Source organism: Anopheles nili, chromosome 2 (genome assembly GCF_943737925.1).
Source record: "Anopheles nili chromosome 2, idAnoNiliSN_F5_01, whole genome shotgun sequence".
NCBI classification, from domain to species: Eukaryota; Metazoa; Arthropoda; class Insecta; order Diptera; family Culicidae; genus Anopheles; species Anopheles nili.
Genome location: NC_071291.1, coordinates 68,791,176 through 68,816,953, shown reverse-complemented (window position 1 = coordinate 68,816,953; position 25,778 = coordinate 68,791,176). Strand labels below are relative to the sequence as shown.

The following is a 25,778-nucleotide window of genomic DNA, read 5'->3' as shown; positions in this document are numbered from 1 at the left end:
GACATGATTATTTGCATCTCAGGATTCATAATAGGTGGAAGGTAGTTTGTTTGTTTTTATGTTTTTTTGCTCTCTTCATTTCTTTATTACATATTACGTTAAACAAACTGTATTTTATTTATTACATATTTTACTGCACCCTGTAGGGATTTTCTAGTCATAGCTTTTCATTAAATCATGGTTCACTGGCCCCTTTTTATGTGTGCTCCCGCGAGCGGTTTTGCATAATACTCTCAGCGTCCCTTTTGCGCCTGTGTCCTGCCGGCATACCTACACCTTTCACCGGTGCGCGGCGGAAATAATCCCTAGCCCAAAAATACACGCCTTGTGAGACCCATCCGTCCTCCCGAGTGCGTATGGTGGTGTGGCTTTGTGCTCATCTCTTCATTAGCCTGAAGAATAATGCGGAAAAAGCAGCCACCTGGGGTGACCATTGGGTCGTGAAAATAGGCAACTAGAGTGCGGATAAAAACCTTCTTCACATCATCGGGGTGAACCATTTTTAATGAATAAGGGATGATGGCAAGGGCGTCGTTTCCATGCCGGTTAGGGCTGATACTCGCGGTTAGGGCGCTTTCGCGGTGGCATTTCCCACACGGGACCGCTAGCGCATCCAAGGGGTCTCTGCCCTTCGCTTCGGGGCGAATAAATAAGGTCCATTCTATTTTCGCCTTACGCCTTGTACGGCGAATTCTCTCCAAGCACAAGGCCGCCTTGGGGCGATTCGATCACCACTAGCAGCGGGCTCTGATACAAGTGCTGCGGGCGATCCATCGGGCTTATTTTTTCTTCGCTCTGTTCGAGAAATGGGAAACTCAATTTTCATAATTTTCCCCCATCGTTTCGCGCCCATTCCAACACCTGGCGGGTGTGTTGCTTGGTGCTTCGAAAGGGAAATCTGTCGCGTCACGTTGGCACCGCAATACACCGCCAGGAACACCCGGTACCGGGACGATGATGCTTCGGATGTGTCCCATCCCGAGGATGTGCCACCGTTTTACGGCAACGGAAACGGATTTTCGAGTCCTCTTCTCGCTTTCGCTGGAAATAGCACAGCGCGCACATTTTCCCGTCATTATTTCCGTTCCAGTTCGTCCTTGTGGTGGACTGGGAAAAGGAAATGGACACATTCCGACGGCGTATTCTATTATGCAATCGAGGCCTTCAAGAAGGAAAGCATGATGCCTTAGGCGCATGCCATGCCAAAAGTGCCCCCTGCCAACGTCGTCATAAGCGTGGATTGTTGTTTCGTTGATGGAGAGGAGGCGACATTTCTGGTGCCATAATATCGCGCCAGTTGCAACAAGAAGGTTGATAACGGCGTCCAATGTTAGTGTGTACTTACAACGCCGAATGTTTCCAGCTGAAAAACACCCATTCAGTGGAACGTTCGCCAAATCGCTATGTAAATACTATGTGCTGACGCATTTATCAGCAGCCCCCCCGTTTTGCCGTCTGATGGTCAGAAGAAGGTGAAAACAGTCGCCGGAACTAAAAGGGAGTCGAAAACGAGGCATGTGAGCGAAAACGTTTGTTATAAAATACGCCCCCTCGACACACGTACACGTTCGACTTCCTGTTGTAACCGGGCTCGGGAGGAAATTTCCGTGGAAATGCGCAATCACTCACACCGTCGCGCATAAATTGTGGGGCGTCAAAGGCACAAATATGACGTACTGGCCACTGGTCATGTCGCGACGGCGATGGCAACGCCCGGTTCCCGTAGACAGTAGGAACGAGTTCTCGCAGCCATGATGGTGCGCTGGGGGTAATATATTGCCGCTAAATGTGAAGGAATTGCGTCTTTCCTGGTAGTGGATAAGCTTATCCTTTTTTTTTGGCGTTTTTCCTTCGACCAGTTGCACTCGCACGATTACGAAACCAACCACCCGGAACAGGAGGATAAGCGTAAAAAAACGCAAAGTCTACACCCAACACTGTAATTGGACGCGGTTCATGGACAGCACAGGAGGACGACGGGTTAACTGTGCGCTCAGAAATAAATCAACTCATGCCGCTTTTCTCGTCATTTTCCCTCGACCAGGTGCTCTTTTCCTCTTTGCGAGAGGAACTAAAAGGAACGGTTGGTACGAGGGAAAAATTCACACACGCCGTTGAACCGCATCCGACGTCGTGAACCGTCCGTTTTAGCTGACCTGACTTGACTCGGACGCGCCAGAACGCGCAAAACCACGTAGTAGTACGCTGTCGTGAATGTGTCGTTGGCTTCTGGCTCCACCGAACGCACCAGACCACGCCGAGCAGGCGAAAGGGCAAAATTATTTATTAATTCAAGCTTGGTTGATCAACTGGAAACATGGGGATCGTCTTGGACTAACCGGGAAAACTATACTCGCGTTTGTTTTGAGCGTCTCCTCAAACGAAAGTACAACTCACATGAGTCGACTCTTCTCCCAAACATGGACGTTTGTTTCTTAAAGCTTGCATCATTACCTAAATTTTGTGGTTCGCTTCTGTCGGCTGCCGGCAACCTTTTTCCGGTGGTTATTTTTGGAACCGCGCCCCGTCGATGCAGTTGCCATTAGGATTACGCGCGCAACAGACTAATTGCATCCCTCGGAAAGAACGCGCCCCATATCTATATGGCGGCTGTAGGAATTTTATAACACATCGGAACATGTGTTTAGTGTTTTCATTTCGGGCGTCTTTCGTTGGGACCCCGTAAGCGCCTCGACTTCCTGGTGGTGTGTCTCGAGGTTGGTGCACTATCTGCTTCTCATTTTCCAGACTTCAAAACCTGCTGCTGGCGATGGAATCGTTCTCGTGTCGACGGTAAACAATTGGCCCGAGCGGCGGTTGAGTTTCGAGGGATCCGCTGGATGGTGGGCAAACCTTCTTAGTTTCCACTTAATTTTGACGCGACGCCTAGACTCTTTCAAGCCAGACGGTTGTCTTGTCCGTGATGTCGTCTCCACGGGTGCGGCGTACGTACGCGTGGTCGTCGCGTCACTGGCGGGAGAAAAGACACCCGCTGGTGAGCAGCTGCTACTGCTGCTGTTGCTGTTGCAATCTTGCGCTTCCTCTGGCCGAAGAAAAACCCCATGGTCGTAATCCCATATGGTCAGCACGGGATAGGGCAAGACTTCGAGACCCAGACAAAAGACGCAGGAACCCCCGGGACGCAGCAGGTAGTCGTAGTCCGTCGAACCGCAGCAGCTGAAATTCATCTTTCACGCCGTCTCATTTTGTGTCTCGCGGGTCCGTTGTGGTGTGGATTGGATTCGTATGCCTTCCCGGAAGGATCTTTCCTGCGGCCGCGGGAGTTAGATTTAGAGTACCGCCTGGCAGCTTGAACGAGGATGACGCGCGTCTGGCGCGTGGCCTGCTCTCACGTACCGAGCGTACTCGAACCACAAATTCGCTCTGCTTCCTGTCCTGTTTTTGCGCTTCGTCCTTTCTCAAACGTCCGCCAGAAGCTATTTTTTTTGCTACTCTTCCAGTTTGCAATGTTTATCGATCGACGATTGGCTAGCAGCAATTCCTTGCCGCATACACGTCATCACTGCGGCCTCGTGGCCTCTTCCTTTACTCGCTCGCTATGCCGGAAGTGTGAGGTGAAATTTCATTTAGCGTAACTTTCTGTTGATGCAATAAAAAAGCACGAAAATCGAAACAACCGGGGCCTGTGTGCTGTAGGCAGGGCAGATAAAGTTCTACCATGTTCTCGTTCTGCCTCGCTATACGCTCTGCCTGGACGAAACATCACGAGAACTTCTTCGCGATGGCCGATTCCCGAGGGAAACAGGTTCGCCATGTGCGCCGGCATATCGCTCGGGAAAAGATTTATCTCATGAAGTTTTCCCGCCTTTGTTTGGTGGCCTTCTGCTATTTGCGCTTGTCTCTATCGCTTGTCGCTCTCTCTATCTCCCTCTCGGGCTGTGCTCTCTTGGGGAAATAGTTCCTAGCGAAGAATGTTTGCGAATTTGTGCGAAACTTTGTGCCCCATCGTACGTGCGATGGAAAACTTTTGCCCTTTCCTGCAATGAGTTCGGTTCGAGGTGTGAAAATGTGATCTCTCACACATGATTTCCGGGTACTACGAGGTCCCAAATATCCCCACTGGGATAGCTTCTTCGTCTATCGTGACGGTGAAGTTTGAAGTTTAGAGATAAAACAACGTTCTTCTGAGATTTAGCGATCTAAAAATGTCAAACAATCTCCTTGAAACTGATGCAATTTTCCACAGACGCTTGCTTCCGATTTACCTTCCGTTCTGTTTTCTTTCTTAACGTTCGCTTTTCAGACGCTATTTTCCGACGCGTTCGCGGATTTTCTAGTATATATATTGCAGCATTTTATTTTGTAGCGTAGTGTAGCACAAATGTCCTAAACGTTTCTCTTTTAAGTTCGCCTTTTTGCGTTCCGTTTGTTGCTCTCTCATTCACGCTCATCTTTTCGTTATCACACACGCATAGGCCTCTTTTTACGCATGATCGCATGTCCTGTGCGCATTAAGTTCGCATTGACACTCCTAAAGCAGTCACGCAGCTCAACAATCATCTCATGTGTTCGCTTCCCATGGCACGAGAAGGCTTCCCACAGTCCTTTTTGCGTACTTTTCGCGCTCCTTTCTGCTCTACTCCTAGCCACGTATCCTGAACCGTTCCCGTTACTTAAGACTCCAGAATCCCCTTGCGGACACGGCTCTCGGGCTTCCCATTGTCCAGCTGTCCTTGTTCCCTCACAAAACTCCCGAGCTCTAAACGATGACGTCTATCATCGTTCCGAAGGGAGATGTGCAGCCCAACCACCATCGGGGTCTGATTTAATTACTTCACTGCGTCTTGCGCATTTTGCACGCAGCTTCCGTGCTTCCCTTGCACACGACCCAGACGCACCAAGTCTGCTTGGTTTCGGTCGCTCTCGTGCGCCTTCATACCTGTTCCGTCCGGTCCGGTTCCTATGTCCTGCAAGGACGATGGGAAAAATTGGCAAAACCATCCAAAACGCAAACCCAGAAGCTTGTCCTCGTTTCTTCCTGTTTCGTGATTTTTTTCCCTCTTCATTATTCACCTTCATGTTCCTTTCATGCGCGTGTATCTGTGTGTGTGTGTGTTTGTGCGAAAACAAAAACCATCTGCTCGCTTTCCCGGCCTCCGGGTCACCCCACCAACCTCACTCACCGTCGTTCTCTTCTGTCCCCGAAAGACATTGTGCGCCATTTGTACGCCATTTTTTTTTATTTCTTTTTTTGCTACTGCTCATTCGCCATTTGTGATTTCACCATTTTTAATCACCTTTCTCTTTCTCTTTCACGTGTTGTTTTCTTCTTTGTTTTTTTTCTCTTCCTGATTTTTCCCCCATGTTTCTTCCTTGATCCCCGATTTCCCCGTTCTGTCTCCGCATGTGGCTGTCCGTTCTCACGTGGTGGCGCGTGTAGTTTCCCACAAAAAATCGATCGCCCAGCGCAGATCTACTCGACCCATCATCACCATCCGAGCAGCGCCAGCGGTGGCACCAACAATGGCCTGCTCACGAGTGGCGCCAGCAGCAGCCTCGGCAGCAACAGCCTGTGTGGAGCCAGCGGCGGTGGTTCGTACGTCTACGTGCACCAGCAGTCGCAGCAACCGAACCAGCAGCAGTACCAGCAGGTCAGCCAGCAGCATTACGTGTCACCGCAGCAGCTCACCTACCATCTACATTCGGCCGCTGGCGGTGGAACCGGTGCAGCTGGCAATGGCTACCATCATCATGGGTCGCATCAGAACATCGCGACGCCCACGCTTCACAAGAAAGGCTCCATCCGCAGCAATGGCGATGTGCTCAAGCGGACACGCGTGCAAAATGCGTAAGTACACTATACTCCCATTTTCCTGCTGTAAGAAGCGATAAGATAAGCACTCGTTCTACATTTTCCACCCCCTTGGTGGCGCCCTTTTCGAGACTGCGGATGTAGTTACAAGCATTAGAGCGGTCATGTTTGCCCTTCTTCAATGTGCTTGGGCGTTCTCGGACCAGAACGTTACATTTAATGCATTAAGATCCTGTTGGCTGATTAGTTTCGCCAAACGGCTGTATTAAATTACACTCTCTCCGGCGAAGGGCGGCCGGTCGAAAATTGGCCTCCATGGTGTGGGCAACCACTGCAATCGAGAATCGAGCATTATGATGTAATGAGAGCACCTAATCCAATAGAACTTATGCAGCAAACGGCTTAATGGGGTGGGTTATGCAAACGACGATTAGCGCGCTGTAGCGATTCAATCGAACTTCTGCAAGAAGATGGGTTATATACCTCAGTCGGCAGTCGTCACGGGGTTTGGTCATCCTTGTGGAACAACCAGTGTTGTCAAACATCAAAGCTTTGGGATCGTTTCAGCTCATAAAGCAGTGGAACGAGTTCCGCTTGGAAAATGAAGGAAATTCCTCCATCATCTTCACTCGTTGGCTAGACTCCGATGGCTATCTCGCGTTGTGTAACATCGGGAAACACAATTTTCGCCTGATAGCGACTCAGCGTGGGTCCTGCTTCCTACTTCCTGCATTCACTTTCCGTTCTGTGCTTACGCCGTTGTGTTTCGTACGCTTTACAACACCCCACGACAAACAATGGCCATTAATTGCGTGGACCGTGTGGGGAACCGAACGCGCCTGCTGCCCTTAGGTGTTTCGGTCTCTCACATCACCCTCCGGGAGTGAAGTAATTTATCACTCAACGTCCACCCTGGAGGTGACACAGAAAGGCTAGGAATCTTCTGGGGTTTTTTTGTTGCTATTGTTGACATGTGAGTCTGGGAACGTTTTGCGTTGTCCACAGCAGTTGACATCTAACCGTGGTGACCCAACAATGGCTCGCTTAATTTCCACACCCAACTCGGAGTCTGGCTCGTAACCGATCATGCTCTATGCATTTCCCAACATCCGATCACACACTATAGACGGCATGTTCTTTCTGGCACTTGAGCGTACTCGCGAGCAGCAGCAGCAGCAGTTTGCCAGGTTCCAGTTCGTTCCGGCACAATCTGCACACACGCTGGCCCCGTCGTGTTTCTTCAGAACCTCTCCCCACCTCATGGGCACACACACACAGACACAGTCCGCGAGACTGCAAACACAAGTGCGCTGGCAGGGTGATAATGAAATGTATGTTTTTTGTTTTGATTTCGTGTCATCAAAATGAAACTTTCAGCCGCCAACAGAGAAGAAAAAAAATCATCGAGTAGCGACCTCAACCTCCAACTCTCGCTCTCTCGCTCTCTCTCTTCCCTTGCTGGGTGAGTTCTCGCGAACAACAAATAAGGTGCCGGCGTGTACTGTGCAGTCGTGGTCACGGTTTCGCGGACCATCTCTTTTTTTCTGGCTGGCAAAAGCACCCCAAAACCACCCCATCCGGCTCCGGGTGCGAATGTGGGGTGGTTTCGGTGTGATGTTTTTGTTCAATTTTCAGAATCGAATATTCCACAAACTACCCTCTGGCTCCCATTCGTGGAGTTCACAACGTCTGCCACCCCCTTGATGGTGATGCGTGATAACTGCGTAGCCAGCGTGGTGTTGGTGACAGTCGTGCACGGGTGCGTTTTTGGGGAAACAAAATCTCGACTGCTGCTAGATGCGCGTCCTCTTCTCTGCCTGTGGTGAAGTGACTAAAGGTGCTAACCTGTTAGTCGCTGCTGTCAGTTGCCATCGTACAGGACAGTCTCCACCACCGGTTCCGTCGTGTCAGGTGTAAAGGCGAGAGAGACAGAGAGAGAGAGAGATCGAGAGATCGACGAGACACACTGCACCGTGGTTCCCGAAGGTGCGATCTCTCTCCCGCTATTCTCGCTTGATAACGCGCGTCCTTCGCGGAGAAGTGTTCCAGATTTCGCGCAACTTTGTCGCGGTAAAGCGCAGATTCGCAGTGAAGGTTGTGGCCCCGGTCGGTTGCCTTCCTTTTTATGGCAGACGTGGCTTCCCGGCGGTTGCGGTTGTGACGAGTACGACTTGTCAAGTGAAGGCGACCTCACCTTCCTGGGTGCGCGGTTTAGTTCGAAAAGAAGTACTATTCAAACACGTGTGCGCCTTTCCGAGACCCTCAACTGCCTTGTTTGTGCTAGTTTGGGGAAGGAATCATCATCAACGCGCGCTCCAATTGCAACGAGAAGCCAGGCGCCAAAGGCATTAACATTGCACAACACACAAAGCAGCTCGCCGATTAAAGGTAATTAAGTGGTCCGGGGGGAGGGACTTGGTACTGACGCACGACGAAGAGGAGATCCGTCGACGTAGCAAACGGCTTAGGCCTGTGTGTATGCGTTTGTGGACACTTTTCAGAGCGCCTGTGTGCATGTTTGGTATATGTGGGTGGCGAGTAAAACACTGGTGCAATTAACACATCACAATCGCGCATCAAGGCCGATTTATAGCGCGTTGTTCCTCCTGGGGTAGGGGAGCAGATTCTTCCTCCTTTCGGTTGACGTTTGACAGCTCGAGAACTCCAGGAAGGATGTGCCAATTTTGACGTAGATAAATGGTGATCGCGATCTCAAACATTGTGTCGAGAGTAAGGCACACAGAAGCAGACTTATGGGGTGTGTGTGTATGTATGTGTGTGTTGTGTGTTCCCATTTTCCTCTTCGGGAAGCAGCAGCTGTCTAGCTGTCCAATTTATTTCGATACATAAATCGTGCGGAAAGCGGAACACCAACGGTGACACACTAGGAAATGGGAAACCGTCCTCCGGTTTCGGTGAAAATTGGTGAAACGCCCCGATCCGCTGGCGGCGTGTCGTTTTATTTTATCGCTCTCGGATTCCATTGGGGAGCGGTCGAGTTGAATCTTTGCGCTCCCCCCGGAAAACCCAAGTTGTGAGACCGGACCATGCGTCAGCCGTGAAAAATTAACCGCCTTTTTACATCCTCCGACTGTCGCAAAATGGCCATCTCGAGCGTGTGTGTGCTCCTAAGAGAGAGAGAGAGAGAGAAAAACGACCATTAGTGAAGGTCGAACCATCACCTACACACCACCTCAAGACGCACATCCGACCAGCTGGCGTTCAACCCACTGGGTGGGGTGGTGAAAGCAGTGAACTTCACTTTGGAGGTCATTAAATGGGACAAATTTAGTCTGCTTTTGTTTCCTTTTTTTTCTTTTCTACCGCGTGCGTCTTCCCAGCGAAGATTCGATCACTTCCTGTGCGCTTCTCAAGATAGGGGCATGAAATCGTTCTTCAAGTGAGGAGATATCTTCGGAAAGCGAAAGACACAACACACAGCAACACACATAAAGAGACACAGGGTCGGGTGGTTTTTTTTCTCCTTCACCTTCACAACATCACAATCTTGGCCCGATGCACGACACTTTATTGGAAGAAATTAACATCCATTAGGTGCTGGAAGGTTTATCATTTATTTTTCACTCGTTCTCTCCCTTCTCCTTCGCTTATTGCCACTTTAACTCCTGGGAATGGCGGAAAGAGGAAGTCCCTGTCCTCCGGTGCACGCGTGAGCACATTTTATTAACTGCGAGGACCGTGCGTTTGCGTACCTTTATTTCCTCGCGCTTCATCAATGACGGGTACCGGACCGTTTAACACTCCCCGCTGCTACGTTTACACGCGGCATGTAAATGTAGAAAATAAAATTTTTAAATTATACACCCTCTCATCCTACCCCAAAGGGCGTGTTAATTGATGTGGGATGGAGGGAGAGTTGCGATGAAGCTGTTGATTTCCCTACCCCTATACGGCGCAAGAGCGGGTCCCAATTAAATAGTGAAAGCAGCCAACTGTTTGTCACTCAGTCACTGCCCAATATCGGCTTCCTAGTGGCGTCGGAATTCAAAAGCCACACCTGCGCAGCCCACCAATCAATACCTTTTGGGGGTGGTTATGCATTTGTGGTGCTGGCTTTTCAATTTAAGCAAACATTCCAACGGGAACCTTTGTGGTATGCCTTCCAGGACAAAGGAACAATGTATGTTCTGGCTCTCTCTCTTCGCGGAACCAGATCCGGTATTCATGTGTGGCTTTTGCTGAAGAATGCAGCTTCAAGATTATGTCCTTTCCAAGCTGTCAGCACGACGTTTGAAACAATAAAACAAATAAACACCACACCTCTTGGAGATGCAGTTTTCACAAGGCATGGGCGTTCTCGGATCGGCCTCCCTTTCGAAGGTGGCATCTCCATCGTTATTTTCGTGTACGTGTGTGTGCCCGAGCGCATGTGTTCTTTCCCTCGTGCTCCACTGAAGCGTACTAATTTTTATTAAGTGATCTCTTGGCCCCTCTGTCGCGCTCGATTTATATGCACTCATGCTTCTCCCCCTAGAGGCTCGAAACAATAACAAGCCGCGCTTCAAAGACACTGTTTACGGCGTGGATGTTTCATTTCAGCACCAAGGGAACGTGCTTTCTCACCGAAATTATGGTGCAATAAATAAAGAAAAAAGGTGCGCACATTTTGGGAGGGAAAAAAAGGAATCTCAGCCGACCCATTCCGATGCAACGATTTATTCGGTTAGTGATCGGGACCTCATGCATGTTGTGAGCCGTTGCGTATCGTAACATTCAGCCAGTTCAAATGCACCGTTGATGCACTCTCCCCCGGTTCAAAAACGGCTGCACCGTTGCAAGGTTGCTGCAGCGTTTTTTTTTTACAACAACGCCCGCTACAATTGGCTCGCGGCCACGTGCGCGTGTGCATTGTGGTGTTGTTTGAGACAGCACACGGGGGGAGTACGGTACACTGGTGCGCTTGCGAGTACACCCACCACCCACCAGGGGGTGGTAAACACACACACACACGCACACGCACATACCATCGCACCAGCTGGGTTGGTTGATGCCGTTGCCGCCGGTTGCGCTTCAGTTCTTGTCGATCGGTCCGACGGAACACCCGGAACACGCGGTGTTGAGGTTCCTCATCGCTCGGTGTGGTTCGATTTGCGCGGCAGCGTGTGTGCGCGCGCGTTCCCATTTCGCACGCAAGTAAAAGCACATTTTCGCGCATCGGTAAACCGCGCGCGCCCTCGAGTTTCAAAGTGCACGGAAAAGCGAACGCGAGTGCGTGTGCGTGTGGTAAGGGTGTGTGTTTGGAAGGCTTCCGGTAGGCTTCCGTTGCATTCCATTCGGGTGGTACGGTCACGGTCCAGTTCGGTGTAGCGCCAAACGTGAAACGGTGGTCAATGTTGAGAGCTGACTGAGCTCTTTTTACGGTGCTGGGATGGTTGAGGAAAGCAACAACAAAAAGAAAACACCATCCACCAAAGAGTGCTCTTTGTCGCGTTGTTTCCCGGATGTCGGAAGGACGAACGCTTCATCCGGTGTGATACGTGCTGCATCGCTATCCCCGTATAAAGGATCGCTCTATTGTCCTTGCGTTGCCATCCAAAAGTCCGTGCCATCGGTGATACGAAAAATCGAACGCAAGGATACGCGTTCCGCAAGGAACCCTACCTTGTTCTACAACATCCGGTCGATGCCGAAAAACGCATAACCAAAAAGGACGAAAAACACGCGAACAAGCGGATGTGAGAATCGGGAAAGAGAATCCCGGAAAAAAAAGGAATTCAGACAGGAAGCGGAAATCTTCCGCACAGGATGCTGTTGCACAGGCTGCCACCGGGGAAAGGATGTGCCCCGACATGCGATGGGACGGTGTATTCCTCACACTAAAGACAAGTGTTTTCGAAGAGCCTTGCGGTGTGTGTGTATGGGTGGATTTTCCTGGTGTGTCGATGATGCGATTGAAATTGAAAAATCACCCACCCGAGGCAGCAGCAGCAGCAGCAGGCCAGGCAGAGATAAACAAACGGCTTGTTTCGCTTGTGAAATCACTCGCCATGTGTAAACATACATGGATGGATGGGTTCATCGTTTTTTTATTTCCTTCCTTCGCCCCGTAGTGTGGGTATCGTATTCTTCGAACGTGTATTTGGCTCCCCCAAAATCCACTCGGCGGTGGTGATCTGGCTTCCTGTGATCTTCCCTCTTACGATCGAAACAATCACGGGGGTTGTGTGTTTGTTCGGGACGCTCGCGTTCAAACAACCAGTGGCCAGCCGCACAAGTTCGTTACGATTTTAATTGCTTCTAAAAAAGCAATCCAAGAACAATCTCTACCCGTTTGCTGCTTTGCGGACACTCTGCCCTTCCAGAGGATCGGTCGCCGCTTGCCAACACTGTGCGGAGAACATAATTAACAGTGCAATTAAAATGACGCTGATTTGATTTAATTTACGCGCCATGTCGCGCACCCGCGTGATGTTGCCCTGGATTGCGAGGAGTATGCATGCTACTGCTGCCTTTTGCTGGATGCGCTACTGCCATTTATTGCAAGCATAAACCACAACCCAAGATGGGGCGGTCCATACCACCTCCGAGAGTCTCTCTATCTATTGCATGATCAAACGCCATCGCGCGCCGTTTGGAGGCTGCGGGACAACGGCCTGGGAAACCGTTCTGTGGCGGGGTTTGATTTAGTTTGTTTGTTATTCTTTTCGCATGGCCCCTGAGACCGAGATTCAATCGGTGTGCTCTTCGGTGGTTTGTTTTACTTATTTTTCGCAAAGGAAAAACCGCGCACAAGTGATGAAACCACTCGCACCTAAATGACGGCCTCGCCAGGCGGTTTAGCTGTGAGAACATTTTGGTTCGTGTGATAGCTTAGGCAACACTCTCACCCGGTGGAGGAGTCAGATACTTATGTAAATGCGGAGGCTCTCACGTACGAGAAGACGCGTCGCCCACCCAATTGAGTCTGCTCGGGCTTAACATGGAGCAATAGTGAACGGGACGCCACCCTGTGAGGTGAAATTGGGAAATCTATTTGTACGCATCCCACCACGATAAGGCACGATTTCTAACGCCTATGCGATTCACCTGCCTCAAGGAAACGCATGCGTATGTTGGGTACACACACACACTCATTCGTAATCTTATCACACGGTCGATAATAGCTGGCACTGAATTGATCTTCCTACTCAATGCAAAAAATGAAACCTAATTTCACCTCACCAAAGTCGCGCTCTCCTCGCATGCTTTGAAAGCTCTCTTGGCATTGAATTTGATGTCAAGCTTCGATAAATCGATAAATTAACCATTCCAATGTGACTCAACAAAGCGCGTGGAGCGTTCTTCAGCATACTCCGCATGGGTTTGGTTCGTGTTCCTTATCATCCGATAAAGCGAGACCTTCCGTGTGTCTAGCAAATGTAGCCAACCTTATACTCCCTTATCGAACGTGAACCCGAGGTGTGTGTTTGCGATTTGTTTTCCAAGAGCGAACCCGATAAGAGGTTCCAGCCATATTTTACACGATGATTTTTCTCTTGAATCATATTGGAATGTTCCTTCCACTGCCTGCTGGTAGTCAGGTTGGCACTCGGGAGACTAATTCCTAAACCTGTCCTAATAGGGATCGAACCGTGTCAGTGTTCGGGACGTGACTTGAGCCTGAAAACCGTCGTTTTCCCGTCGTCGTAGGTGTGTAACGTGCCGTTGCGGAAGTTACATGGATTTCGTTTAGTTGCGATCCCCCGAATCGGTGTCCGGTGTCTCTTGTGCGTGTCTCGGAAGTGGGAGAATACGGTGTCCTTTTCTACACACGATCAAGGGACGATCAGGGCAGGGCAGGATACCGAGAAAAACTCCCAAAACTAGATCGTATCGGCTTACACACATCACGGTCGATGTGTGCGTGCGTAGGGTGCGTCATCGACGGACGTGTTCATGGGTTCCAGTGGTCGGGTGCCATCCGCAAGCCTACCATTAATCGTTTGTCTCTCATCAGTGTCACACTGGGGGCCATGGGCGATGGTGCGTATCTCCCTTACCCGGCAAAACCGTGCAGTGGTCGCGATTGAAAGTGGTCGGAAAATGTGGTGTGAAATCGGTGTGTGAAAACGCGTTCAACTTGTGTGTTGTTACCTTGATTGGGGAGAGGAAAAAAAGTGAAGCGAAACAGCGACCGGAAGCGGCGCCAACGAAACAAGCGAAAAACAAACCTTTTCCATCACACGACAAGTGCCGTTTTGCCGATAAGCGCCCAGCGAAGGGAGAGAGGTAAATTTTCACCGCACCGTGGCAATGGTGAAACAATGCGCCAAACGCGAAACCGAAAGCCCAGCGAAAAGAGGAAACAATTTACTGGCCGCGGTAATAAGCCGCCAGGCGCCGCGACTCAACGCAACTGTCAGCTAGGCTTCTATTGTTGCTCCGGCGCCATCGCCATTCATCGAGAGAACCGTGACGATGTACGGCAGCAGTACCTTCGATTCCACCACCGCCCAACAGCTGCTCGGGGTGGAGTCCGATGACGGTGCAAGTACGTCCCTTTCACCGGACGGTGGAGATAGCGGAATTGGAGGCGATCTGCTGGAGGTTGGTGACCACCATGAACGTTCCGGATCCACGGTCTACAGCGACGAGGACACCAGCTTCTCGTGTGATTGCGTTTGTTCTTGCTGCTGCAATTGCCAGGGAACGAGAATCGATGAGGATCTTACGGTTTCCTCACCGATGGTTGCGTTTCTCTCGCAACAGTACACCCGATTGCCATCTCTGCATCCTCCAACGCCACCAGTCCAGGGAAGCGAACCTCCAGTACTCTTTCCCGAGCCGGAAACCACGAAACAGAGTGCACTCAGGTCACGATCAACGTCCCGATTGGATGATGTTGCTTTAGCAGCTGTCGGTAGTGTCAAACGTAACGATGATAACACACTTGCGGCCATTGTGCGGCGCCGTCGGAGGTTAAAAATGCGCGCCAAATCTGGGGACTTCCAGTCACTTCAACTCACGCTTCCATCGAATCCTGGAGAGCTTACAACGATGAGCGAGGATAAAGCAGGCTCCAACACTGATCCAAGTGTCACCAGCAGCTCCTCTGGCGTACGCACGTTGGAGATCAAATTCGTATGGTAATTAAATGGGGAGCATTGGGGATTGCGTTCTCGAAACAGCCCACTCGGTGGGATCTGTGTCACGTAAATTAGCCATCTCTGCGTGTATGACACACCGCACAACCTCGAGAGACGATCGAGATCGGCAGATAGCGGCCTCTACGAAGGGCGCGTGATCTTTCCGAGCGTGTAGATGAATATTATTATTACACTAGACGTGTTCTATTGGCGTGGATGTTGTCGTCGCACCACCCCACATAACCGTCGGTTCAAACTGTTAGGTCAACGAATTTTGAAGGCACTCACAATGTTCCCCCTTACAAAGGAGCACGCCTTGGGACACCAGATGTGTGTGACACAACGCGGTAGCACCCTCGCTGGCGCTGGCTGGTCTGATCGGTTGACATGCGTTCCGCGTGCTGTATCGTGCTATTAAATTACTCCCCGTACTACGATGAACGTCGAGAACGCGGTGTGTCATCTGCTTATACGACTGTGTGTCTTTCCCAACTGCCTGCTGGAAGATTGTCTTCCCTCAGGGGAGAGGTCCGCGGTCTACATTAGATTGGGAACCCGATAGCGATAACTTACGTCTGCATGCGCGAGCTAGCTCCGGTTTGTGTTTGCGTTTTTGTTTCGTTCGTGGGTCACGCTTCTTCCCTAAGGGCAGAAGATACAACACCTAGCTAAGATCCGGCTCGCGACGTGCGTCTTATCTGCAGCGTCTGAAGTTTCGGGGAAACTTTGGGGGTTTCCAAATGCAATCCGGTACACCACACCAACTCCGGGTCGGTCGGATTATATCTTAATCCGGTGGTGTTTGTTTTACGGAAGCGCACCTAAACATGTCCATGTTCGTGGAAAGCGCGTGGAAAAACGCGACATGATCGTGATCTCTCTAGCAGGCATTGGAATCAAAAACATGGAATACCTTTTTTCTTCTAATAACCTCGGGCGTTTGTTTTACGCCAAAAAGGTCAAGTGTCGGTGTCCCAAGGGTCACAAGGCATGTGACACGCGCGTGGGCGAACTTGTCATTGCCGCGTTCAAGTCCGCGCACCCCTTTTTACGAGGAATGCCAACAGTGCAGTGACTTTCGGCTAATGCAATTAACGGTGTCCATTCATCCATCTTCATACCGTCTGGTATTTGGCACGGTCACAAGAAAATTCGCCCTCCCCCGTTAAGGTCACTCGCCGGTAATGCTAGTGTCCCATCCTGCGGCCATCTTTGTTGCGATTTAGAAACGACCGTGCTGGTTGTCGGGTGGGTCATGGAATGGGCGTGTTACTGCTTTTTTCCGCTTGTCAATTCACACCGATCTCCACGGCCATTCGAGGTTTTATGTTGTTTCTATTCGAAAAGTACCCACACTTTTTGAAGGTCGCGAGTTTTCCCTGCCCACGCTCGACGAGATGGCCAACCAATTTATGGCAGGCTGGAACCGAACGGAAACAACCGAATCTCGGACTCGGAAAAAAAATATGAAAAATCGCACTCCCTTCCGTTTTTGCGTGCGCAATTCCAAGCTCCACAATGTCGCTGTATGGTGGAGGGCGGTGAATTTTGAAAAGCAAAAAAAACATCTAATAACATCCACCACGAAACAGTTATTTATAGGCGGATTCACAGTCTGTTAGCCACGGTAAAACATATGATGTTTGAAAGGTGTGCGGGGTGGAAAAAAAAAGAAGGAAAAAGGGTAAAGTAATTCAACCACCAAGCGCAAGCAATCCACCCACACGCCCATCGGCTCGGTCATTTGAGGTTCAGTCTCACTTTCCGCGGAGTGTGCGCGTTTATTGAACCACATTTCTTTCGTGCGGCTTCAATCGGATCCGTTGAGGCGCATCGTGGTTAATTAAATTTTCGGAATGTTGATGACGCGCACGAAAAGCGGAAAAGCGTTTGGGTTTTGGGGGCCTAATAACTGCTCTGCTGGACGTCGTCAGTCGCTGGCTGCCCCCTTCCGGGTGTCAGAAGTAGCGCGATCCAGGAAGCAGGGCCAATCAGAACACCACCGATCACGTTGATGATCGGCCGTAGCGCGAGATCGTGTGGTGGGGTTTTGAGCCAACAGCGGTGTCCTGGCACGACGCTAATATTGCACGCGCTGGTGACAGGTGAGCGTCGTTAAGCGCGTGGTTGCGCCTTTCGAAGAATCGTCGGTGCTCTTTTGGGGTGGTAGACGGAAAATGGGATTTTCAAGCTAAATTTAGACACCCTTCAAGCAGAACCAAAAGGGTATGCGTGTGCGTGTGTGGTGTATGTGACAGGAGGACATGAGATATATGGCTTTCTTAGCGCGATGCGCACCGCAGCGAGAACGCGCCAGCTCTCATTTTATTACGCGCCAGCTTCTTGTCTAACGCGACGCAACGGCGCGCGTCTCAAACCCATCTCGTGTGTAGAACGTGTTTTTGAGTTTCCACTGCAGGTTACGAGAACTGACGAAATGATTCGTTGACGTTTTGTGTGTGTGCTAATGCTTTCGTTCTGGTTCTTGTGTCCCTTTCCAGGTATGAGCTGTCGCAGGACCTGCTGGACAAGCAGATCGAACTGTTGGAGCGCAAGTACGGTGGAGTGAAGGCACGCAACGCTGCCCTCACGATTCAGCGCGCCTTCCGTCACTACACGATGGTGAAGAAGTTCGCCTCGATCACAGCGATGGCTAAGGCGGAAAAGCGCATGAGCCGTAGGGTTCAGCAGCAACAGCAACAGCAGCAGCAGCAGGGAGAGCTGGACATGATGCACCACGCGCATCACCATCAACAACCGGGAATGGAGGATGGACAGATCTACGCCACCGAGGATGGTACTATGGTCGGACAGCAGCGTGTCTGTGCTACGTGAGTATCGAAATCAAACTACAACGAAGTGGGCAACGACACATGATGGTTCTAATCACGCTCATTTATTTTGCAGGATCTCCGCAACACCACCAGGAACACTACACCACCGTGTGGCACCCGCTCGCTCGATGTCCTTGCGGGAACGTCGGCTCGATGCGAGCCCAATTCCACGCACCCAGTCCGGCACGGCATCTCCCGCTCCAGTCCCGATCACCTCCTGGAGCCAAAGCCCGACTCAGCTCATTACGGGCGCCTCGACTCAGCAGCCAGTACAGCAACAGCAACAGCAGCTACAGCAACAGTACTCGCATCCGCATGTAAATATTCTCCACCAGCAGCAGGCTCAGCTCGCCGGGTATGGCTACACACCGGCCGTGTCCACTTCACCGCATGTCGTGATGCACCATCATCAGCAGCAGTACCAAAGCCAGTACGGATCGCAGGATTTGAATGTGAGCGGTGCGAGTAGCAGCTCCCAACTCGACTCGACCGTATCGTCGATGAACCTGTCGTGGAACTCGCAGACGGCCAGCACGCACCAAAGCCCTTATACGCCGCATTACACGGCAGCGCAGATCTACATGCGCCCACGTGGCATTGGCATCGGTAGCTCAGGTGGAAGCAGCGGTAGTACATCCAGTGCTGGTGGTTGCAGTGGCCGCAAGGTTCCACCGGAGGTACCAAAGCGTACTAGCAGCATTACAGGGCCGGGTGGACAGCACACACCGAGTCGTTCACTGCGGCCAAATGGGTTGTGCAAGACGGCCGAGAATGGCAGTCTCAGCTCGGTGCAGTCGTCTGGAAGCGACTCGTCAGCATCAGCCGATCGAGGACTTGCAGGTGTCGGCATAGAGATGATCGGTGGATCGTCTGACCGGTCCAGTTCGCCCCAGTGGAAGCGTAAGGGTCCGGGAAGTAGCCAGGGAGGCAGTATCACGTTGCTCCCAGCTCAATCCCCCGATCACATGCTGATGAGCGCAGGATCCGGTGAGACCGCTGTCGTCGGTGGACGTTCGATCCTGTCCAGCGTGGCTGCGGTGTCCTCGGCAAACACGACGGCTGTAGGAGGCAGTAGCAGCAGTGCCAACGTAACGATCGCCAGCATCGAGAGCGAATGTCTGAGCTCGCACACGAGCGCCGCCCAGTACTCGATGGAGCAGCATGATCAGATCGTACACACGCCAACCTCGTACAAGGTGTCGGAGACGATCCGCAAGCGCCAGTACCGGGTGGGGTTGAACCTGTTCAACAAGAAGCCGGAACGTGGCATCACCTATCTCATCCGCAAGGGCTTCCTCGAGAACACGCCGCAGGGCGTGGCGCGTTTCCTGATCTCGCGCAAGGGTCTCTCGCGGCAGATGATCGGCGAGTACCTGGGCAACTTGCAGAACCCGTTCAACATGGCGGTGCTGGATTGTTTCGCAGGCGAGCTTGACCTCTCCGGCATGCAGGTGGACGTGGCGCTGCGCAAGTTCCAGGGCTACTTCCGCATGCCGGGTGAGGCTCAGAAGATCGAGCGTTTGATGGAGGTGTTTTCGGCGCGGTACTGCCAGTGCAACAGTGACATCGTGGCGCGGTTACGCTCACACGACACCGTGTTTGTGCTCGCGTTTGCCATCATCATGCTCAACACGGACCTGCACACGCCCAATCTGAAGCCGGAACGGCGCATGCGGTGCGATGATTTCGTGAAGAACCTGCGCGGTATCGACGACTGTCACGACATCGATCGGGATATGCTGAACGGCATATACGAGCGTGTTAAGGCGAACGAATTCAAGCCCGGCTCCGATCACGTCACGCAAGTGATGAAGGTACAGGCCACCATCGTCGGCAAGAAGCCAAATCTGGCCCTTCCACATCGCCGGCTCGTGTGCTACTGCCGGTTGTACGAGATTCCGGACATTAACAAGAAGGAACGTCCGGGCGTACATCAGCGCGAAGTGTTCCTGTTCAACGATCTGCTCGTCATCACAAAGATCTTCAGCAAGAAAAAGTCCTCCGTCACGTACACGTTCCGCAACAGCTACACTCTGTGTGGCATGGTCGTCACCCTGCTAGACGTTCCAAGTAATTTGCCAACTCTCTCTGCTATTGAGCTTGTCGTTTAGAAGAGTTTACTAATACTGCTACTTTTACCATTGTAGATTATCAGTTCTGCATCCGGTTGTCGCAGAAGGTCGACGGAAAAGTCCTGGTGACGTTCAACGCGCGCAACGAGCACGATCGGTGCAAGTTTGCCGAGGATCTGCGCGAGTCGATCAGCGAAATGGACGAGATGGAAACGCTTCGCATCGAAGCGGAGCTTGAGCGCCAGAAATCGGCCCGTGGCACACGCAACACGAACAGCGAGAACCGTGACAGCGGTGTCGCAGACGTCGAGGTCTGTGCCGGCTCTTACCCGGCCGGTGTCGGTGGCCTAGTGCCCGGCGGTGTCGGCGGAGTGTCCCCGAACGAGTGTGGCCTCGCGCATACCCATAGCGATGCGCAGCTAAAGCGCAGCGCCCTCAGCAACTCGCTGCTCGATATGCACGAACAATGTAAGTCCTTCTAGGTTCCTTCGCAACCTGCGCAACAAACCACAAACCAAACCCGTCCGTCCATCCGGATCATCTTATCCAGTTTCCTGCATCCTTACGTGCGTGCTTTCCATCCACTCGGTGTGCGTAGCGCATCGTTTTACTGTGTTTCCGCTTATCGCTGCAAACCAGCAGGTCCTTACAAACCGCTTCCCACAGACCTCTGCACAGTTTCGTTCGGATGTAAGCCGAACCGGATCGAGCTTACCAGCCGGTTAGAGGAGAGGCTTTATTATACTAGCTGCTTGTTTAGACTGTTGTTTCACTGTTACTTAGCAAGCTTGGCTACCAGAAGTGCATTGTTTTGTTGATTTGTATCGTTATTATTTTGTTGCTTCTCTCTGTCGAGTGCGCGCCACATCTAGCTTTTATCGACCAACCTCACACGTTTCTTCCGCCCGGAGGCATCCGTGTGAGTCTCTCCCCGCCTCTAAAGGCGCCTCCAGAGAGTTCTAGCACAAGCTCCGCGGTGTGTGTGTGTGTGTGTGTTTATTATGATTGTTTTGTGGCTTCTTATTTTCATCTGAGCTTTTTTGGTTTAATTCATCAAAAATCTCGCACTCGCTTAAGATCTAGAAGTAGAAGCGAAACGGGAAACCCTGATAGAAAAGATGGGCTCACGCAAATCCGTCTCGTTTGTGATAGACAGAAGGCGAATATTCAAAACAGATAGTTCCCCCGTTACTTAGAAGCAGTCGAGCACGTGTGCTGATCGTATTAGATACGATCTAGAATTAAATTTGAGCCCCCGCGCTAAACCTGGAATTGTGTGCGAGGGCTTACAATAAAGTGCCAAAAATAGTACCTAGTACGTTGAAATACGACGAATGATCGAACTGTGATATCCTCCCCAGGAGCGATGGTTTGGGTGAGTCTGTTACGAGTACGAGGCGTTTTAGCTCTCCGGCCTGCATTCCCCCAGAATGTTTGCCCGCAGCCCTAGCTGGGCTATGTTTTTTATTTCGTATGTTTGTTAGATGTCGTGACCCGCTAACAAACTGGCTGCTGTGTGTGTACGCGCGTGCGTGTCCTTTGGACTCGGGATATAACCAAACCAAGCTCATCCAACATCCTCCAAGAACCGTCCCATTTGGCATCCCTTGTAACCACCCGCCCATATTGGCTCCCGTAACTCTTTAACAACCCCATTAGCTAACGCAAAAGGCAGATCGCGAACAAAACTCGATCACCATCACATCACCTCATGCTCATAACATCATGTGCAAGCATCATTTCACCACAGCGCTGTTTGTTTTTTTCTTTCTTTTCGTTCTCTCTTCTCTCTCTTCTCTCTCTCGTGGTCTTCTTGTGTCCGCGTACAACGCATTGTTGCAAAAAAAACAAAAATACAAACCATCCCTTGCATATCTATATTATGTTCTATGGTGCGTGCGCGCTCTGTTTAGTTGGCAATGAAAAGCCGCAACGGCGCGGCAGCGTCGGCTCATTAGATAGTGGAATGTCGATATCATTTCAATCCACCTCCGCAAGCACTGGCTCACGTAGCGATATCAAAGTACGAATGCTGCCTCACAGCAACACCTCCGGTCAGATAATCATGCATGCCAGTCAGCATCCCGCTGCCCTCATGGGTGCCATCTATCATCAGCAAATCCATCACCACCAACAGCACCAACAACAGCCGTCGCAGCAGCAGCAGCCGCAACAACCGGCACCATCGGGTACGGCGACAGCTGGCGTGGTGGCCCACCATCTGCATCATCATCCTCAGCATGCGGTCGGCAGCGGCGGAGTGATCGTTTCGGTGGGTCCACTGGGGTCCTCGCAACAACAGCAGCAACAACATCACCACCACCACCCTGGTGGGCCTCCTACAGCAGCAGCATCGATGAGCAACGGTATGGTGATGGTCGGTACGAGCAGTACCACTATCAACCCGAACACCAGCCTCCCCGGCAACAGCAGCAGCAACAACAGCACCAGCAACAGTGGAGCTATCCGGCGCGAGCGGAAACCCTCCCGTACCGAAGATGCCGCTACGGCAGCAGCACTGGTAGCCAGTGTGGGAGTCTCTAGCGGCGTCAACGCCAGCGTCGCTGGTCCCAACAACGGAGCACCGCCATCAGCGACCAGCCAGAGCAACGGGGCGGCCAATTACGGTCGCTCGACGGAGGTCTAGAGCAGCAGGAGCAGGAACAGATCATCACCATGCGTACGATCGCGGCCAGCAGCATCACCACGATCACCAGCAAAGCGACCCTGATCGATATCAGTTAGCACGGGCGGGCACACATCCCTTCCTCGTGTGTTTCAGTTGATTTTGCGAATGCGAATTTTGTGTTGTAAATATTTAGTAGAGAGAGAGAGTGTACGTTTCCAAAGTGGATTAGTTTGTTAGTAGATATCGCGCGCGCGTTGATTGCCCTTCTCTTAGCCAGCTACTACGGATGGGTCCCTTGAATACCCTTGATTTGTGAGCATGCAATGAATGGCCCCTGCAAAGCCACCCGTTTTATAGATTTGTACATCATTTCTTCCCCCCCATCTGCTCACCAGTTCTCTAGAGTTCCTTTAGTTGTAGCACGCATAGGGGGAATGGCGTCAGGGAAGGACCTCAGGGTCCGGACGGAAGTTGTGAAGAGTGAGAAGAAAAGAGAAAAATCCCCCCCACACACACACAAACACAAACACATCGTGTAACAACAATGCTAACAAAAACAAAGCAGCATCGGCGGTTTGTGTGATCATGATCATCATCATCATCATCAATTCGTCCTTTTTCATGCATACACGTCTCCTGTGTTATGTCCAGTTCGGTGTGGTGTCCCGTGCGTGTATGTGTGTGTGTTCGTAAATAGCTACCGGAAGAGCGAATTAACCCGTTCACTCGCTCTTCCACTCGGTTCCATTTCCCGCCCGTTCGCTAATAGCTATTATTATCTACTACCATGAATATTACACTACCATCGCTGCTGCTGTTGTTGTTACTATCATCTCATCGTAACTCTACCACCCACCATAGGGCTGATGTGAGGGCAAAACCACAGAAAAAAGGTCCATTTTAACGAATAACGCCGCGCGCTCCATCCTCCCCAAACAACAGCAACAACAACGAAAGGACGCGATCATCAAGACGGCTCGCACAAGGGGGGCCCTCTTTCGGTGCCATTTGATTTGTGTTTTTTTTGTGTGTTTTGGGTGCTTTGGCTGCTTGCGCTATCGCCTGCCCGCCCTCTTCCTCAGTTTCCCACCAAAACCACCCCCTTTCGGGGATGTGGCCACTTTGGACTGGCGTTTCGGAGTGGGCACGTTCCTTTACATTTATAATTACATCTCTATATATATATATACATATGAACGTAATGAGTGGGGGTTTGAAGAGCCAATCTTAAATTGAATGTTTGACGAGGGGGAGGGGGATAAAGTTGCGCCGCGGGGGTGGGATCGTGTAGTGGGCGGGTGACTCGTGGGAGATTCCTGTGTAATTTGTGTACTATATACCTATTCGTAGACTTATAATTACGTAAAAAAAACAAGATGGGAAACTTCTTATGTATTACAAGCGGAAAGGTACGCCGGAAGGCCCAGGCGCGTGTGTGCGGTGTGTCCGGTGTTGTCTAGTTTTCTATGTGTTATTATCGTGCGCGAGCACACGCCCAAACCCACTCACGTGGTGTCGAAAGCCGTTCTTCGAAAGGATTTGAAAGTGGTGCGGATACCGCGCCTGAGGCGGCTGAGGGATTAACAACCGACCGACGTAAGGAAATTGATTGACCAAAAGAAGATAAAGCAAACAAATCCACACAAACCAAGGATAACTGAGGGAATTTAGGTGTAGGAGGAAGATCGTGCGGTTCCGAACGAACGAGAAAAATAAAACGATCGGATGCAAGCGTGCATCGGGCGTGCGTGTTGTGGGCGAGAGGGTGATTAGGAGAAGGATCAAATGAGGAAATGGGGAAAAATACACAAGTAATCTAGTCCTGTTCAAATATATATTAACGTAAACAATAATGAAGCTAAATGGTTAAGAACGAGGAAGAAAATGATAAAAAAGTGTTAAAGTATACACGGGAGTTTCCCGGTTTAAACGTCCCGCATCCACAAACACATTCACATTCGCCGTAAAAATATAGTATATACGAAAAACGACATCCTCCCTCACATTCACCATACGCAGTAAACGAAAAGTTGAAACAGTTAATGAAACAAATTGTTCGTTCATTCGACGTCGCCGAGATAATGGCAGTAATATGTGTATTTAACAGTCTCTTAGTGATAAAAACAAAACCTAAAGCAGATAAAAAACCACATGGAAATCGAATGTAAACGCAAGCTATCCTTCTAGAAGCGCTACTGCTAAACGACACCGCAAAAATGGTACACAATAATGAACGATACGAGTGTTGGGAACGAGAAAGATTAGATATGCGTTGGCCCTTCCCGGCGGGGGAATCAATTGATAAAGTAAATACACGAACGAAGGAAATAAAACCATAACGAGGAAATTCCAAATCATGTGTGTATTCGGTTTTTTTTTAAATATTGATGACCATTTGAAACGATTATTGGTGAGTATTTGTTGAATTTTCCGCTTAAAATCGAATATCCGTCGAATAATGCTCGTTTAGGGCCACGTGGTACGCAAAAAAAAGTACGCAGCCAAAATGAACAAAAGAAAGTACGCAGCCATTTTTGGTCCGAAGTTGTTCCGGTTCTGGTCCAAAAATCCGGCCCCAAATACCAGGAGAGCATGCGAAACAAGAGGCGGAATGTCGAAAAATAAAAACAAAAAAAAGTACGCAGCCACTTTTTGAGGCCCGAAAAATCGAAAATTTTTTCCAATTCAAAGGGTCGCATGAAAATGAGGAGGTAACCCGCGGCGCTGGTATATGAGGCCGTGGTCTATTTAATGTCACCTTAGGCCGTGGTCTATATTTTTGACATTAGGCGGTGGTCTATATTTTTGACATTAGGCGGTGGTCTATTTAATACAAAATTAGGCGGTGGTCTATATTTTCAAAATGAGGCAGTGGTCTATTTCTTTCAAATGAGGCAGTGGTCTATATTTTCAAAATGAGGCAGTGGTCTATATTTTCCAAATGAGGCGGTGGTCTATTTCTTTCAAATAAGACGGTGGTCTATATTTTCCAAATGAGGCGGTGGTCTATATTTTCCAAATGAGGCAGTGGTCTATTTCTTCAAAATGAGGCAGTGGTCTATTTCTTTTAAATGAGGCAGTGGTCTATATTTTCCAAATGAGGCGGTGGTCTATTTCTTTCAAATAAGACGGTGGTCTATATTTTCCAAATGAGGCGGTGGTCTATTTCTTTCAAATAAGACGGTGGTCTATATTTTCCAAATGAGGCGGTGGTCTATATTTTCCAAATGAGGCAGTGGTCTATATTTTCGAAATGAGGCGGTGGTCTAAATTAAATAAATGAGACAGTGGTCTATTTCTTTCAAATAAGATGGTGGTCTAAATTTTCCAAATAATGCGGTGGTCTATAATTAAAAAAAGGCAGTGGTCTAATCCTCGCATATA

General features: G+C 50.4%; 1 protein-coding gene across 1 annotated transcript in view; it reads left to right on the top strand.

Annotated features, from left to right (window-relative positions):
• The window catches only part of LOC128722192 (IQ motif and SEC7 domain-containing protein 2-like), a 56,025-nt gene extending 33,019 nt beyond the window's left edge, over positions 1–23,006 (top strand). Inside the window, exons 2-6 of the mRNA XM_053816038.1 lie at positions 5,402–5,809; positions 17,361–17,690; positions 17,767–19,763; positions 19,841–20,233; positions 21,679–23,006. Of these exons, the coding sequence (XP_053672013.1) occupies positions 5,402–5,809; positions 17,361–17,690; positions 17,767–19,763; positions 19,841–20,233; positions 21,679–22,412 (3,862 nt within the window). The 3' untranslated portion in view covers positions 22,413–23,006. The remainder of the gene's footprint in view (positions 1–5,401; positions 5,810–17,360; positions 17,691–17,766; positions 19,764–19,840; positions 20,234–21,678) is intronic.
• Positions 23,007–25,778: the final 2,772 nt, after the last annotated feature.